The sequence below is a fragment of the Oryzias latipes genome, chromosome 5 (genome assembly GCF_053564925.1).
Source record: "Oryzias latipes strain Hd-rR chromosome 5, Olatipes_Hd-rR_3.1".
Lineage (NCBI taxonomy): Eukaryota > Metazoa > Chordata > Actinopteri > Beloniformes > Adrianichthyidae > Oryzias > Oryzias latipes.
The window spans coordinates 33,319,611-33,337,157 of NC_136241.1; the positions used below are offsets into that span (position 1 = coordinate 33,319,611).

Consider the following 17,547-nt stretch of genomic DNA (forward strand, 5'->3'; position numbering starts at 1 on the left):
AATAGTCTTACCTTTTTAGGAGCTCCTCCGCTGCAGTGTCCTCCTGGAGAAGCTGCACAAGCTGAACCAGAGTCGGCTTCAGCGCACGCTCCTGGTGCGGCACGAAGAAGCCTCGGCCAAGGTCCAGCGGCAGATCGTTGAGCGCAGACGGGTGGAGCTGCACAAGATCTTCTCCGAGGAACTGGAAGAGGCCGTGAGGATGGACGAGCTGGAGAAGAGCGCAGCAAAAAGTCTCCTGCACAAATACTTCACCTGTCAGGTACGGCGGACCAGAATCCTCTGCAGGGGGGGCGGAGCGTCACGCTTTGGAGGCGCCGCGGGGAGTCGTTTAGAAAGACAAGGCGCCAACAATGTGTTGAGTTCCTCTGGGTTTGCTTTCTGAGCAGGATGAGCTGGAGGAGGTCCTGGATGTGGTCGTCGCCAACCAGCGCTACGTGCTGTCCGAGCGCAGCGCACAGAGGAGGTTCCTGGTGCACAGCCTCCACAGCCTCAACGGCCTGATTTCAGACTCCTTCTCCACCTCCTCCAGGACCCTGGACAGCTGGTTTGCTCACGTCAGGAGGTTGGTTCATCTGATCATGTTCATTAACTCACTTTGTTTGTAGATTTTTGATTTTCCTATAAATGTTCAGTCTTCTCCTGAAGTTTTGTTGTAACTTCAATTTTAGCTTCTTTAACTTTTTAATCTGTGAAAAACAAACCCAAAAACAGAAGCTTTTTTCTACAGAGCGGCACGTTTTAGAGAAAAAAGCCAGGCAAACGGATCCCAGGAACTGACAGACAGACGCAGCACAGCAGAGGAACGTAGCTCGGCTCTAAAGGCTGTTTCTGCATGGAGGATTCTCTAGTTTCCTCTAAAAACTCTCCTCTGATCTTGTCTCTGCGAGTCGTCAGTCCTGTGGCAAGCAAAACAACATAAAACATGCTGTAAACAACAGCCATAAATATTGTTTACATCCATCTTGAGGCACACAAAGAGAATTACATGCTACTTTGAAAACATTTGTTTAAAAAACTGCCTTTTTGGACAGCTGTTTCGCTGTTTAATACATCACTTTTCCTGGTGTTTTGTGATGCTTTTCGCTTGCCGTACAGAACCTGAAGGTTTACGTGTTCCCTGCTCGTTCCATCCACCAGGGGGAGTCTCATTCCTGCCGAGCATATAGAGCCGCTGCAGGAGAAGGCCCAGAAGGAGCTTGTGATGGTCCGACAGAGGCTGGATGAAACGCTGAACCAGGAGAGGAGAGCCATGCGCTGTGAACTGATCAAGAAGAGGAGAGAGCTCATCTCTGACATGGTCAAGTCTACATACACACACAATCATCTTCTGATCTATTTCCCAGTGCTCTTTTAATCATGATGATGGCGTCAAAATCCAAAAAGCTCGTGTCATTTTCTAGGACATAGTTTCTGCAGAGCAGCAGGAGTTCATTACAAATTCACCTCTGAGTTGCTGAGATAGTGATTTTGGGCTATACAAATAAAATTGAATTTCATTGAATTGAATAATTACACCTCCAAGGTTAAAAGTTGGATCAAATATGCCAGGAAAACTTTGAGCTCACGGACTCATGGTTGCTAGGCGACAGGACATACACCAATGTAACGGCTAGACTCGTCCACATTTACAGCCGTTAACATCCGACCTACCCGCTCGACAAAGGCCACAGCCCTCGAACTTGGACACGCCCTATGTCACAAAAACAATCTTTATCAAATTGCTCCTTTTTTTTTTTTTTGCTTAATTTTGAGCTTAATTATCTTTATATATATGTCCTCCATCCTCAAAAAAGCCTCAAAAGAACATGTTAAAAACACCATTAAGGTGATTTTCATCGTCCTCAAATGTTTTCCCTGCTTCCCAGGTGACGCTGCACAAACAGAGACAGAGGGATTTGTCGAGCGCGTGCCGAGACCAGGAGGAAAAAGTGGACGTAGGACAGCATCTACGCTGCTGGCAGGACCTGTTGACGGCTCACAGCTCAGAGCTTTCAGAACTCATCAACAACCTGGATGAAGAGGCTGCCGCAGACATCCGGAAGGTGACAGCAGAATTATGAGAGGGGGAAACGCATGGAAAGGCTTCTCCAAACTCAGAAGTCAGCTGTCATGGTTGCTCTCTGTTCATAAGTGGATCTTCCGTTTGCTGCTTAGGTGACCATGCGGGCGATACAGGCGGCTTTAGCTGAAGTCAAAACCATCCAGCCCTCTGCCGCTCAAGCCGCGCTGACGCTCCTGCCTCCAGGAGCTAAACTCCCCTCCCTGCCGCTGGAAGCAGAGGCAGGACCACGGCAGGCCGCGGGACAGGGCCAGGAACGGCTCCATCAGGAAGGCAAGGCGGCCCTCTGCACCCTCAGCTGCACCCGGGAGGCGCTGCGGCGAGCCATGGAGGAAGAGCTGCAGCAGCAGAGAGAGCTGAGGACGCGCTGCAGGGATTTCTTCAGGTCTGCTATTCTCTGTTTCTGTCTGAAGCGGAATCCCTCTTTCCTTTGGGAATTGAAGGGAATGTTTTTGCGTTTGCGCCCAGTAGACTACAGGTTCCAAAGCAAATTTCCTAAATCTGCTTCCAGAGGATGAAGTAAGTTAAATCACAACAAAGAACTTTTTAATCTTTTGGATTCATGTGCGTTTGTGGACATCGTGCGCTGGCAGTAGAGGAGCAGCCTTGAAGAAAAATCCAATTCACCAGAAGGAGATCTAATGAAAATGACTCATTTGGCGCTAAATGAAACTTTTGTCCGTCATTGAAAAGTAGGCGGACAAAATTAAAGTAAATTGGAAGTTCCTCATTGCTGCCCTCCATAAGTTTGGGTTTGGAGAATCATTCATCAATTGGATCAAAATATTATATCACAACCCCAATGCATCAGTTAGAACTAATAAACAGACTTCCAACAGGTTTTTTCTTGGAAGAGGAACTAGACAGGGTTGCCCACTCTCCCCCTCTCTTTTTGCAATATTTATCGAGCCTCTAGCTGCAGCAATAAGACAGAATGAGAGTATTAAAGGAATTAAAACCAAACACAGCCATCATAAAATTAGTCTCTATGCAGATGACATATTACTGTTTTTAAGTAATATACATTCTGTAAATGAAACGGCAACAATCATTAATGAATTCTCTTCTATATCAGACTATTCCATTAATTGGAATAAATCTGTTTTATTACCACTGAACAGTAATGCGGAGCAAGGACTCAGAATACCAGTTAAAACAGGAAATATCAAATATCTAGGTATTTATTTTTCCCCCAAAATATCAGAACTGGTGCAGCTAAACTACACCCCATTACTGAAAAACATACAGGACGATCTAACACGCTGGACCAACCTGCCTTTGTCCCTTATGGGCAAGGTAGCCACGGTTAAAATGAAAATCTTACCCAAAGTTAATTATCTCTTCTAATTGATTCCCACACAACCGCCATTAAAATGGTTCAAAACATTAGACTCATCCATATCAAGCTTTCTATGGAACAATAAACCTGCAAGAATTAGTCTAAAAACTTTAAAATCTGCAAAAAGCTGTGGAGGATTAGAATTACCTAACTTCCACAATTACTTTCTTGCAAATAGATTACAATACATCTTAAAATGGTTAAAAAATAATCCAGAAACCAACTCATGGTTAGACTTGGAACAGGCGTTATGTGGAAAGATCAACCTGTCAGATCTTCCATTTATTAGTCAAATAGTTAAAAAACAGGATTGTTTCAAAAGTATTAATATAAATGCCACTTTAACAGCCTGGTGGGAATTTCTCAAAATATCAAAATCATCAATTCGACCGTGCAAAATGACACCCATCTGGAACAACCCAGACATCCTCATAAACAAAAAAATTATCCACTTCCCAGCTTGGCAAGCAGGGGGCATAAAACAACTAGAGCACATAATTATTGATAGAAGATTCATAACTCCCCAGGAACTTCAAGACAAACATGGAATATATAACTTCTTGGAATATCAGCAACTTAAATCAATTATTACTAAAAAGTTTAAATACAGAGACAACGATTTAAAGCTACCAGATGTAGTTACCACTCTGATCAATTTCTCAATGAATAAAACTCTCTCCAAAATATACAAACTTTTATGTAATTTAGATAACAATATTTCACTTCCGACAACAAAATGGGATGCGGATTTGAGCATCAGCACAGATGAAAGTTTTTGGTCAGAACTTTGTCTAAACACCTTTAAAATGACAAAAAGTCCAAATCTGCAGCTAATCCATTTCAAAACTCTTCACAGAATTTACTACACTGGACAGAGGATGTTCAAGATGGGTCTCAGTAACTCAGACATTTGTCAGCACTGTGACAGTAATCTACCCGACAATTACATGCATGCACTATGGTTCTGCACGCCTGTCCAGGCTCTCTGGCAGCAGGTATGTGCCGATCTATCAGTCTGGCTTAAGGTTTCAATCACAGCTTCACCGTCACTTTGTGTGCTTGGTGACATGAGTGCCATCGATGTAGAAGGAGGATTAGGCTCTATCATTTTCATAACTCTTTGCATTGCTAAAAAAACTATTTTAATAAATTGGAAAAGCAAAAAAAATACTAGAAGGAGCTGCATTTCCAGAAGAAAATGCAGGGTTGAATGCTGTATTGCTGAATGAAAGCAGAAATATGATAAAAAACTTAATGTCTAAAATAGGTCAAACATTGTAGAAGGAGTTAAGCATGAAAGCTGAAATTATTGAAAAAATGGCTGAACTGTCCTGGAAAATCCTGGAATATTTTGAAAAGTTAGAGGACCAAAAGTCAAAGGTGAACATTGTAAAAGTAGAATGACCGAAACAGGTCAAAATTCATAGACGGAGTTAAGCATGAAAGCTGATATCATTGAAAAAATGGATTTTCTGTTTAAAATTTGAAGATTTTGCTAAAATGGCTAAAAGTGCTAGCATCAGCATCATCAACTGACTCAAAAAAACACATTGTTTAAGAGTATCATATAGGTCAAAACTACATGTTCTAAGTTGATAGAAAATCTACTTTTTTCAAAAACATGGATTTTCTATTAATTTTATCTCCATAGCAACCATTTTATGTTTGGGTCGCCTGGGGATGACGAACAAATCAACGTCAGTTTCAGATGGATCGGAAAAAGTAAACATTTGGACGTCCTTAGCAACGAAGTTTGTTTGTTAACCACGCCCACATTCCTTATATGTCCAGATCCAGTGAATTTCAATATGTTCAGTTCCAGGCATGGATGAAGTTTATTGCAATATTTGTGTCAGATTTTGTCATAAAATGGCCACCAAACAGTAGGTTGTGTTGACATCCCGTAATGATTTATAAACGTATTTTATAGTCCAAAGCCTTGTGATCAATTTAAGGTTTGGACGGTGTCTGTAGCTAAAGTTACAATGGTTGAAAGAACCAAAGGTTTTCAAGGATTCTCAATGTAATTAAATGGACCAAAAGTTTAGGAAAATCCTGAAATATCTTGAAAGGTTCAAGGATTTGAAAGACCAAAGGTAATAGCTGAAAGGATTAAGCTGAAAGATCTTAACATTGCAACAGTAAAATGGTTAAAATAGGTAAAAACTGAAGTTAAAAATCGCCTCACATTTAGGCACAAAATGGCCGCAAAACCGTAGTTGGAGTTGCCATCCCATAATAATTTCAAAACTTATATTGAAATACAAAGTCTTATGAGCAGTTTAATGTTTGAACTGTGTTTCTAGCTAAAGGAATGCCAAAGGTAGGAAAGTTAAAAGCAACAAAGGTTTCAGATTTGAAAACACAAAATGGCTGCCAAACCCTTCCTATCTCTTAATGATTTCAAACCTTGATGTTACAGCATTGATCATGTAAAACTAAAGTATAAATGCAGTCATCTCATCCAGTAGGGGGCACCATGTAAAATACTGTGCCAAATGATTAAATCTCCCATCTCTGCTACATGTGTCATCAATCATAGCACACGCATACATGTATAATGGAGAGACATTTTGATCATCAGCTAGCTAGCTGAATGACACAGCATTATATTGTCATTTAACCACTAACATATGTGGTGTAACAACATGATAGTGACTTCTCGTAACAGCCACCTAACTCATGGTGTGGGAATCAACACTTCCCATGAGCCTTAGCGGTCGTGGGCGGGGCTAAGGCCAGGGTCCTGACGTTTGTTCACAAGATGGCTGGAGCACATGTTTGAACTGCAGTTTCCAGCTACGAGGAGGAAAATAAAAAATACATCAAAACTAACTTAGATTTGCTCCCACTGTTTTTTTTAACATACATCGAGTGTTTGTGTGTGTGCTTTAAGCTGCTCTGATCATTTTAACGTTTGAATGGTGTCTCTAGCTAAAATTGTATGGAAGTTGTAAGGGTTGGAAGAATCAAAGGTTGTCAAAGATTGAATGCTGTACTGCTTAATGAAAGCTGAACTTGCTGATCAAATGGCTGAACTGTCCTGGAAAATCCTGGAAAATCCCTAAAAGTTAAAGGATAAAAAGTCAAAACTTATGAGTAACACCACCTGAAAGAAAATTCTTCCATGTAACGAAATATATTTAAGTGAGTGGAACTAAATTTTATCAAGAAAGGCAAGGTAAAACACCATGCAGAAAAAGTGGAATGCCGGATTCGAACTCAGAATCTCAGTATGATTAACCTGCCACCTTAGCCACTGAGCTAACACTTTAGTCAGAACGCAGTGCAGCCGGTGTAAATAAATAAGGCTTGTCGTGCACTGTTTTATTGGGCAAAGCCTAGTTGAAACGATTTCATGCCATAGTTCGTATTTTATTTGGAAAAACGAACAAAAGTCGAAAGATTTGAAGGACCAAAAGTGATGGTAAAAAAATTGTGGAGGTAAAAAAATTGTAGAAGGAGATAAACAAGACCCGAAATTGTTGAAAAAATGGCGGAATTGTTAAAAATTTGAAGATTTGAAGGAAAGGAATGGTTAGTACAATGGTTAAAGTAGGTAAAAACCTGTAAAAGAAGTTAAGCCCAAGAATTCCCTATGCATTTTAATGGAGCAAAAATCCTGGAAAATCCTAGAATATCTTGAAAAAATCAATGATTTAAATGACCAAAAGTAATAACTGTAATAAGTTGAAAGAGTTGAACATTTTAAAAGTTGGTTGGAAGAAAATTTTGAAGCGTCCGAACCGGGAGTCGAACCCGGTACCTCATGCACCATAACTTCCCAATGTATTTTAATAGGGCAAAAATTCCCGGAAAAACTGGAATATCTTAAAAAGTAAAAGGATTTGAAAAACCAAAAGTCATAGCAATAATAAGCTGAAAGAGCTGAACATTTTAAAAGTTGAATGGTAAGAATCGGTTAAAAATTGTAGAAGTAGTTAAGTGTCAAAAAACGGCGGAAGATAGTATAAATAATAATAATAAATAAACTAGAAGGAGCTGCATTTCCAGAAGAAAATGCAGGGTTGAATGCTGTATTGCTGATAGAAAGCTTAATTTGTAAAAGAAATGGCTGAACTGAGCTGAAAGAGCTCAACATTTTAAAAGTAAAATGGTTAAAAAAGGTGAAAACCTGTAAAAAAGGTTAAGCACAAGAATTCCCTATGTATTTTAATGGAGCAAAAATCCTGCAAAATCTCGGAATATCTTAAAAATTTTAATGATTTGAATGACCAAAAGTAATATCTGTAATAAGTTGAAAGAGTTGAACATTTAAAAAGGTGAATGGTAGAAAAATTTCAAGTGTCCGAACCGGGTGTCGATCCGGGAACCTCTTGCACCATAACTTTCCAATGCATTTTAATAGGGCAAAAATTCCCGGAAAAACTGGAATATCTTAAAGTACAAGGATTAGAAGTACCAAAAGTCATAGCAATAATAAGCTGAAAGAGCTGAACATTTTAAAAGTTGAATGGTAAAAATAGGTTAAAAATTGTAGAAGTAGTTAAGTGTCAAAAAACGGCGGAAGATAGTATAAATAATAATAATAATAAACTAGAAGGAGCTGCATTTCCAGAAGAAAATGCAGGGTTGAATGCTGTATTGCTGATAGAAAGCTTAATTTGTAAAAGAAATGGCTGAACTGAGCTGAAAGAGCTCAACATTTTAAAAGTAAAATGGTTAAAAAAGGTGAAAACCTTTAAAAAAGGTTAAGCACAAGAATTCCCTATGTATTTTAATGGAGCAAAAATCCTGCAAAATCCTGGAATATCTTAAAAATTTCAATGATTTGAATGACCAAAAGTAATATCTGTAATAAGTTGAAAGAGTTGAACATTTAAAAAGGTGAATGGTAGAAAGATTTCAAGTGTCCGAACTGGGTGTCGATCCGGGAACCTCTTGCACCATAACTTTCCAATGCATTTTAATAGGGCAAAAATTCCCGGAAAAACTGGAATATCTTAAAAAGTACAAGGATTAGAAGTACCAAAAGTCATAGCAAGAATAAGCTGAAAGAGCTGAACATTTCAAAAGTTGAATGGTAAAAATAGGTTAAAAAATGTAGAAGTAGTTAAGTGTCAAAAAACGGCGGAAGATAGTATAAATAATAATAATAATAAATAAAGAGAAACAGGAAAACAAAGGGTTGAATGCTTTATAGCATTCAACCAATAAAGAGAAACAGGAAAACAAAGGGTTGAATGCTTTACAGCATTCAACCAATAAATATAAGTCAACACAGAAATCTGCTGCTTGATCAAATCAGCTTGGAAAAAATGTCAGCCCAAAGTTCAAGTAACTTTGAAAGAATTCGGTCTCTCTGGTCTCCCATAGCTAACTCCGTGACTTAGGGGGTGGGGGGGGGGCATGGTCGTCGCTGCTCCTTGCCCTTCTGCCGTGGGCCGGGGTGGGGGTCGGGGCCTCCGGTGCCTGGCCGGGGGTGGTGGGGGCTCCGTTGGTCGGGGGGTCGGGTCCGGCGCCTGGGTGGGGCGGCCTGGGGCGCTGCGTGGTCCTCTGGGCTTGGGTGTGGGGGTGCGTGGTGGGGGGGTGGGGTGGTGGTCTGGCTTGGCTTGGGGGGGTGGTCCCTTTGCCTGTGCTGGGGGGGGTTGGCGGGGGGCGCTGCCCGGGGGGGGGGGGGGGGGCAGCGGCGCTGGATGGGCTTCCCGTCTACACCTGGGGCTGGGATCGGCCCTTCCCTGGCTCTGGGGCGGGACGGGACAACCCTCTTGGGGCCCCCGGTCGCTCTGGGTGTCATCCGCTTCGGCTGCGGGGTCTGGGGGTGGGGTGGGGGTCTTGTCGGCCCTGTCCTGTGGGGGGGCATTCTGGGGGAGGGGGGGGGGGGCACTATTGGTACGGGGCAGGGGGGGTTGACGGGTCGGCGTCTCCGCTGAGGCCATCGGCGGTTTCCCCGGCCGGTTGGCTGCCTCGGTCCCGTCGAGGCCTGACCAGAGCTCTTCTAGGGCCGGCGTTTGGGGGTGGGGGCCTGGGCTTGCTCCGGGGGGGGGGCGCGCTTTCTGGCTCCCCTCTCTCTGTGTGGGGGTGGTGGTGCTGGGCCTGGGGTGTCTGCGCCTCCGGGGGTGGGGCCCCGGGGCTGGGTGGGCCTGGCCCCCTTGCTGGGGGGGGGGGGGGGCGGGGGGGGGCTGTTTGACCACCAGGGGACAGTCTATCATCTGTCCCCAGCTTACCCCCTTCCTCATATAACCTCATAATAGGGTGAGGGGGTGGGGGGCTTAGCCTGCGATGAGCCTTGGGGGGGGGGTTTACTAGGCAGTGGCCCCCCTCCTGTGGTTGCCGTATGGAGTGGGCCCCCCCTCTTTCGGTTTTATTTGCACCTTAGACATGTAGGGCCCTTGGTAGGGGGGGTGCTTGGACATCACTGCCAGCAAGCAGCGGATGTCCTCCTAGCACCCTACCCGCCAATTTTAACCGCACCTTAGACATTTAGGGCCCCTTGGTGGGGAGGGTGAGGGGACGTCACTGTGAGTAATCAGGAGATGTCCCCTTAGTGCCCTACCCGCCAATTTTAACCGCACCCCCCTTAGTACACACACCCCTCCCCCCTCAATATATACATCCCAACATAAACACACACACATGCACACACACACTCTCTCAAACACACATACACGCACACACATTTTGCAAGGAAGGTGGGACCTAGGACCATCTGTCCCCTGCCTCTTCCCTGGTGGGGGGTACGGGCCCCTTTGCAACGGCGGCTGTGTCCCCGGGGTGCCGGCTTCCTGGGCCCGGCGGTGCTCTCTCCGCGCGGTGGGGGGGTTCACATTACATCTGAGCCGGGGGTGTTCGTGTCCCTGGGGGGTGGGTTCTGGTCCTTGCTCCTGAGTGCTGGGCCCCGCCAAATTTCCAACTGTGGCCGAGCCTGGTCGGGCCATATTTACAACACCCCTTGTGGGCCCTCTTTTTTCCCCGGGGTTCCCCCCTCTTGGGCGGGGGCGGCGGGCCCCTGCCTCGCTCCTCCCTGGACCAACCGTCGGCCGGGCGGATGGCTGCCTGGAGTGCGGAGTGGGTCTCCCTTGGGGGGTCCTGGCTCGTACCTGGGGTTGGGGCGGGGGGATGCCCGGAACTCCTGGGTGGTGGTGGGGTGCTCGTCTGGGGCTGTGGGCGTCCTTCTCCGGTGGGGCCCTGCGTTGGGTTCTCCCGGCGCGGCGGGGGGGCGGCTCTCCTGGTTGGGCTGGGGCGGCGCCCTCTTTCCCTCCGTGCCTCCCTGCTCTCTGGCTCTGGGGGCCTTGCGGCGGCCCTGCTGGCCCCGGCCTGGGTGGCGGGCTTGGTCGCCCGGGCGGCGGTTGTTCCCTGCCGGTTCCTGTGTGGCGTTGGGGGGATTCCGGCTGCCGCTGCTGGTGCGGTGGGGGTCTTGGGGTGGGGATGGCTGGGCACTCTCCCTCCTTCTTTTCACGTTCCACCATCCATTTTAGAAGAACATAAACACTCACCTGAGCACAGGTGTTAGCTCAACAGACTGAATGACTGAAATATTTCACACTAGTTGGTTTTAAGGCATAAGTATGCGTGTGAACACTATCTGTTTTGTGTACATGTCGACAGGTGGACATTTTTGCAACTAACAGGTGTGTTTATAACATTTGAGTGTGTGTGTGGACAGGCTCCGCCCTTTTTTTTTTTTTTTTTTTTTTTTTTTTTTTTACATTTAAACCTTACCATAATGATTAACAACCAGTAAACTTGTTGCTTTATGCTGCTTCATGGTCTTATCCCCCTTCCCCTCCTATTATCACCCCCTACCCCCCCTCTCTCTAACGTCCCTCTCTCTTCTTCCCCTCTTTCCTTTTCCGTCCGGTCCAACACCAAAGATTTTCAGACATGTTTGAAATTAATAAAGTTTGGCCTCAATTACAAAAGGGGTTTATTCAGACATTCCTTTGGTTTGTCTGAAGATTAATAACCCCTCTTGTTAAAGTAAAATATGTCCAACCCAAGAGGCCCTCAGCTCTCATCTGACTGCCCAGCTGTTGGACAGGACAAGTTAAAAAAAAAAAAAAAAAAAAAGTAGGCGGGGACTATTTTACTGACAGATGGCCAATTCTTTTCCCGGGTGTTTCCTTTGAGGCTGCTGTGTCAAGGCCGTGTCACACAGCCACTGCATACATGTTGCTCTCGTGTGTAGTTTCCGTCTTTTGTGATTTATGCGTGATACACGTTATTCATAAGTGTTTCTTGCGTTCGTCATTCGTGGATGTACGCAGACCAAAATTCGGTTTTCAGCTGTTTCAAATTTTGGGCCGGTGGAGAATTACGTAATTTTTCGTGTATTTTACGTAGTTTATATGCTATAAATTATTACGTAAATCTGACACAGTTGTGTGTGATTTTTGCAAGATGCATACGTAAATTTGTGGCTTTTACACAACCGTTCCACACATGTGTAGCAGACTTTTCTAATGCACCGATGGATAACTTTAATATCGCATATACGTTGCACATTTCACGTTAAAGTGACGTCATGGACCCGTGCAATATGCACAAAACGTGACTATGACACGGCCTTTATCGATGACTTAAAGTTCTAAACGTTTATTCTAAAGAAGTCCGAATCTGTGCTCTTTCTGTAACGACGATTCTCCACAGGTTTTAGGCAATGCATGCTGGGAGTTTTCTCCCGCAGCAGCCATGCAGTCCCGCCTTGTTGATGGCGTCCGTTTCTTTCTTTGGCCTCTTGTTAGGCGTCTTTGTCTCTCCCAGCTGAGTCTGTCAGAGGAGGACGGACTGAGGATGAGGCTGGAGTTCCAGAAGTGTCTGTCGGTCATCGACCGCTGCCTGGTTCTGCCTCACGCCGTCTCCAGAACCAAGCTGCACGCCGCCATGGCAACGTGGAGGAAGAAGGGCGGAGAGCAGATGGTGAATCTCATCAACAGTTTTTTCTTTTACTCTACATTATTTTTACGGAGGGGTCCAAACGAGGCCGAAGTTGGCGTTTCATTTCTTCAAGCTTATAGATTTTTAAAAAAATATATTTTTAAAAAATGTATTTATTGTTATTTTCTAAATAAAAACACAAGATAAACAATGACAACCCCCCCATGCTTATAATTGCAGCATATTATTAAGATATTTAGTATACACGTGTATAAATGTTTTAAGAAGACAATAATATGAGATGTAAAAAAATGGTCAGGATATAATACTTATATAAACGACAAAGGAATCAAATCTGATAACAGCCTGAAAACATCCCAACGGCTTCCAAACTAAGCCAGATTTACGTTCAGAACGTCTACCTTTAAGTTTTGAGTGAAGTGAAACATCCTGGATCCAGAGTGATACTGTGGGTGGAGCAGCGTCATTCCATTTAAGAACGATCAAGTATGATTTTCAAAATGAAAATACTACGACAGGAAATGTAGCTTAAAAAAGACCCAAAGTTGTTCAGATGTAAAAGTCGTTTCTGATGAATAAAAATTCATTAAAGGTTTTTTTTTATAGAATGCCATAACATGAACATAATATTTCAGAATTCTGCCTCAGATTTAACTAAAAAGATAAACCCTATTCTGTTTTTACAGACGTCTCTGTGATAAAGACAGATCACGTGTATTTTCTGAGCTAAGCTTTCTTCACATGATTTGACTTTATTCGATTGAGTTTCCACTCTGATAGAAACGTTTGCAGCTGCTTTAAACTTAGACTTTGTGTTTAAGTGGATTTTTACTTCAGCATCAAAGCGGAGGCTAAAAACCCTCTTCAGCCTCGTCCGTTTGAAGGGGGGTGGATATGGAGGGATATTTCTGCCACCACGTTGCACACAAAACTTTCTAAGTTGCAGGTGAAAATATTAAATATTTGCTTTTCAACTTAGAAAGTTTTGTGTGCAACGTGGTGGCAGAAATATCCCTCCATAGGTGGATAAATCCATGATGTTTCTCCTTTTTTGCATCTTTGTGGAACCAAAGAAGTTTAAAAATCTTTAAAACAGATGCAAAGGAAGAGATATTTGTCGTTGCATTAATACACAAAACACATGGAAATGCACAAAATATAAATCAGTTTGTAGGATTCGCTGTTACTGTGATTCGCTAAGAAATCTTTGTTTTTTTTGTGAACTAAAAGATCTTTTAAATAAAGCGGTTGTCTGCGACCTGAGGCTCCACTGTGGCTCTCTGCTTAAAAACGTAAAATGCCTTTCATTTGGAAAGTTACTGTCAAGTAAAAAGAAAATATGAATCAACATTTGGGCGCCGTGTTCCACAGAAACTCAGTCGGAGGTCAGTAAGCACAACTAGAATTTAAAGTGGATTTTCTCTTTTTGAACAAACTCCTTAGAGTTCAAAAAATAGAGTAAGGGTCACTTAAGAGGCTCTAATTTATTTTATTTAGATAGATTTACAGATTTGTGACTGAGATGCTCCACAAACAGTAAAATCAACTTGTTTGTTTGTTTGTTTGTTTTGTTCACTGCTGACTCTACACATCCTACTACTACTTTTGTTGCATTTTGATGATCCTGTGTGACACGGGGTGTCTTTTATTTTGAAAGGGAGCCATGTAAACCTCTGTCAAAACTACTTTTTGCTTTATTTCTTTGTGCTCATGTTTTATTTATGCTAAATAACAGTGTATATTTATTTGTCATGAGAGCAACAATAGCATAAATACAAGTCAGTGAACTGTTTTTATAATTGAATGGTGAATTACGAGTGTTTTGGTCGTCACCGCAGCCCACAGTCCATCCGCCGATGAGCCACGTTTTCATCCCGCAGAGGGCTTGTAGTTCTGCTCACTGAGGGCTTTTGTGGTCTTTCCAGACGGACTCCAGAAAGAAAACAGACACGTCTGATCTGCTGCTGTTCCAGGAGAGCCTGCAGGAGAGAATTCAGCTGTTTGAGAAGGAGAAAGAAATGGAGACGGGTTTAATGGAGGAGGTGAAGAATCTCCATGCTGTGAAACACGCACAGCTTCCATCAGAACCCTTGAGGTGTCTTTCCCTGTGGCAGGTGCTGGAGGAGATGCAGAAGGAGAGGTCGGCTCTCCTGCTTTCTCAGACAGACGGCCTCGCCGTTCAGATAGCTACAATCCACTACCAGAAGGCTGAGAGGTGCAGCAAGCTCCTGGAGACGTCCAGGGCCGCGCTCGCCCTGCAAAGCCTGCTCATTCAGCAGCTCAGAGAGGGGAAACAGCTGGAGAAGCAGGAGCTGGCTCAGGTCATACAGAGCCACTGTCAGGTGGAAACTGCCGTCTAATTCAAGGATTTGAGCTCACTTAAATGTGCACTTTCTCCCTAAAAGAGGTGTATTTGTGACGATCAGGACCTACATCTGCAGCAGGAGAAGGATGAGCTTGTTCTGCAGTCGTGTGAGTCTGCAGCCCCATCAAGTCAGTGCTGCCATAAGGTCTCTGAGGGAGAGGAACGCAGTGAGGAAGATGAAGGGTTTCAGCTGCGCTCAGACGCCACGATGACGTCCGTCCTCCAGGAGGCGCTTCACAAGTGTGAGCAGGTTCTCACGCTGATGGCTGAGAGGTCGGTCAGCCGTTCCTTTTCTCAGGAATAAGATCCTTTTGTTTTTGGCTGAGGTTTCATAATGTCGTTTCCAGGTTTCACGTCTTGAACCTCAGCGATCAATCTGTGGAGGATTCCAAAGAGGGGACGGAGCTGGAGAGGCTGCGTTCCCTCTGTGACCTGGTGAGACTTCGCAGGTTTCTGTTACCGCGCCGCAGGTATCCATCCGGTGAACCTGATCACCGCTTTTCCCGTTTCTCCCGGTTGCCGCTCCCATTCAGGATCTGGAGTTTGCGTCTCAGCTGCTGAAGCAGACTCGCGTATCAGCCGCCGCCCTGCAGGAGGCGCTGCGCCTGCTCCTGCCAACGCTGCCGGAGAGCGAGCTCCTGTCGCTCGCCGACGTCCTCTGCCCCAAACACTCTGCAGAACAGGAGCATTCTGGGTAAGAGCTGGATTTTCTCTACACGCCAATCTGCAACTGTTGATTCCCGTCGGCAGAAACAAGTTAAACATTTCCTAAATGTTTGCCTCAGAGGATCCTTTGCATCTAAAAAAAACTTTACAGATTTGAAGAACTTCAGTACATTTCTTAAAGGTTTGTGTCATTTTGTAAGTAAGATTGAGCAGAAATGCTGTTGGATTTGTTGGGCCTTCATTCATTTAGGTTGGCCCATTGAGAACAGTTTCTCAATTACAACAAGGACCTGAGTTTGTGATTTGGATCCATGGATGATCCCATAATCTTGTCACAGAATCAGCCATCATTCTGTAACTTGTTCAGGTTGTGAATGAGGTTTAGGTATTTAAATTTACCTCATGGCTAGAAACAAGAAAAAGAATCCATCTTTTTGTGATTTTTCTAGATTAGCAGACACTTTTCAATCCCATTCTTCTGAAAACTTCTGTGTTTTGAGGCTCTTCAGCTCAGACCTTTGCAGTTCAGAGACGTTTTTCTGGGTGAAAACGAGTTGGAGACTCGAACAGCTTCAATAAAAAGTTCTGGAGCATTTTTCCCTTCAGCCAAGATGCTGATAAATGACTTTATTTATGGTTTCATTTTCTTCTTCTCCAGCGTCTCCCGCTGAGTTTGGATCACAGTCTGAATCGGGTTCCAAGCACGAACCGACTCAGGGATTGTTTTGCTGAAGGGAGGAGCAGGAAAACAGCTCTCATGTGTTTTTATTTAGGCTTTCTGGCGTCTCTGAAGCGTTTTGATGTTTTCCTCAGAGAAGTCATTTTTATGAACCTTTTTGTCCATTGTTCCCGGATTCTAAGTCTGTTATGTTTCTTAATTTAATGCTTAAATGAGATAAAATAAGAAATGTAAAGGTCTTTTTTTTTCCAGTTTTGCCACAAAGGACTCGTGTTTGGAGATCTTCTCCAAACACCTGTCTGACTCCTTCACCTGTCTGGCGTTCTTCACAGACACAGACCATCTTTAGGAGTCTGTTCAGGAAGTTCCCGTCATCCAGACTCTGCTGGATGACGGGAATGTTTAGCTCGTGATTTTAAAAGACAAATTCCTGCGAACATAAACAGCCCTGTGTCGTTTGGAGTTACGTCAGCAGCCTCCAGCGCTGCTCTGTTCCAGGAAAAGGTGGAACTATTTGAGTCCTGCAGGTCTTCTGATCAACGCTCTTCATGACCCTTTGCGATCAGATTCCCTGGAGACGTGAACGCTGTCTTCCTGGTCAAGCTGCGAGGAGATGTGGTGCAGAAGAATGCCATGAGCGTGCCCGGCTGTGCCGTGGCAGCAGAGAGGTGAGTGCAGCTCGACGTCAATCCCACCTCCTGGACTCTTTTCAACAATCCCACGCCGGAGGGAGTTGTGCTTTTCATCAGATGAATCGTGCGGTTTGGCTGCTGCCGCCTCCTGCATGAGGTCAGACCTTCAGCTCTGCTGTCCCTCTGACAACAGCTCCTTTGTCCTCTAAACTCTCCCAGACTGCAGGAGCAGAGGCAGAGTCTGATGGAAAAACTGCTCCCACCACCCATCCTTCAGCTTCCAAAAGACGGCGAAGCTTCGCTCACTGGGGGAAAAGGAGAGCAGGACGGACCATTGAGAACGCCGCCGCCGCCGCCACCGCCACCGCCTCCTGGTCTGAAATCAAGCCTGTCAGAAAAGCAGCAGCAGGTGGAGCTGCCCTCAGCAGAGGAGCTGAACTCGGCTGTAGCAGAACGTCTGTTCGTCTTCCGGGATCCCACTGAGGCGGATCGGGCCCAGCAGATCCCTAAGAGACCGAAAAAGAGGAATTTCCTCAATTTAAAGAAAAGTTCGGTGGCTCCAGCAGACTTTCCATGACGTTAACCTGCAGAAACACCTGTACTTTCTGTCTCCTCAGTGTTTCATGACGCTTTGCAGGATAATAAACCTGAAAAAAGCTTTCGTTTTTGTAAATGTGTAAAAGCATCCGGCTTTGTTATGTTTAAAGGCAGCTTTGAAATGTTCACTTAAATTCAGGAATTTAAAACAAATAAATCTTAAATGTTTATTTTGTTTTGTTTCAGTTCATAAACATAAAACCTTAAATATTAATGGATTCATATTTCAAATACAGACTATTTGGAAACTTTACTTTGTTTTCTCCTGTAAATATCAAGATTTACTTTTGCCAACAGCAAATATAACAGATAAAAAGAGCAAAGCTGGCTAAACAAATAATCCAATCTCTA

General features: G+C 44.2%; 1 protein-coding gene across 2 annotated transcripts in view; it reads left to right on the forward strand.

Moving 5' to 3' along the window:
• Positions 1–17,366, forward strand: part of LOC101155424 (limbin) — a 22,017-nt gene extending 4,651 nt beyond the window's left edge. For both annotated transcript variants that reach the window (XM_011475611.4, XM_011475609.4), the window contains exons 11-23: positions 20–259; positions 387–562; positions 1,138–1,297; positions 1,866–2,042; positions 2,155–2,444; positions 12,104–12,278; positions 14,183–14,299; positions 14,372–14,599; positions 14,684–14,895; positions 14,970–15,057; positions 15,156–15,316; positions 16,534–16,635; positions 16,819–17,366. In XM_011475611.4, coding sequence (XP_011473913.1) covers positions 20–259; positions 387–562; positions 1,138–1,297; positions 1,866–2,042; positions 2,155–2,444; positions 12,104–12,278; positions 14,183–14,299; positions 14,372–14,599; positions 14,684–14,895; positions 14,970–15,057; positions 15,156–15,316; positions 16,534–16,635; positions 16,819–17,176 — 2,484 coding nt within the window. In that variant the 3' untranslated portion in view covers positions 17,177–17,366. The remainder of the gene's footprint in view (positions 1–19; positions 260–386; positions 563–1,137; positions 1,298–1,865; positions 2,043–2,154; positions 2,445–12,103; positions 12,279–14,182; positions 14,300–14,371; positions 14,600–14,683; positions 14,896–14,969; positions 15,058–15,155; positions 15,317–16,533; positions 16,636–16,818) is intronic.
• The last annotated feature ends 181 nt before the right edge of the window (positions 17,367–17,547 follow it).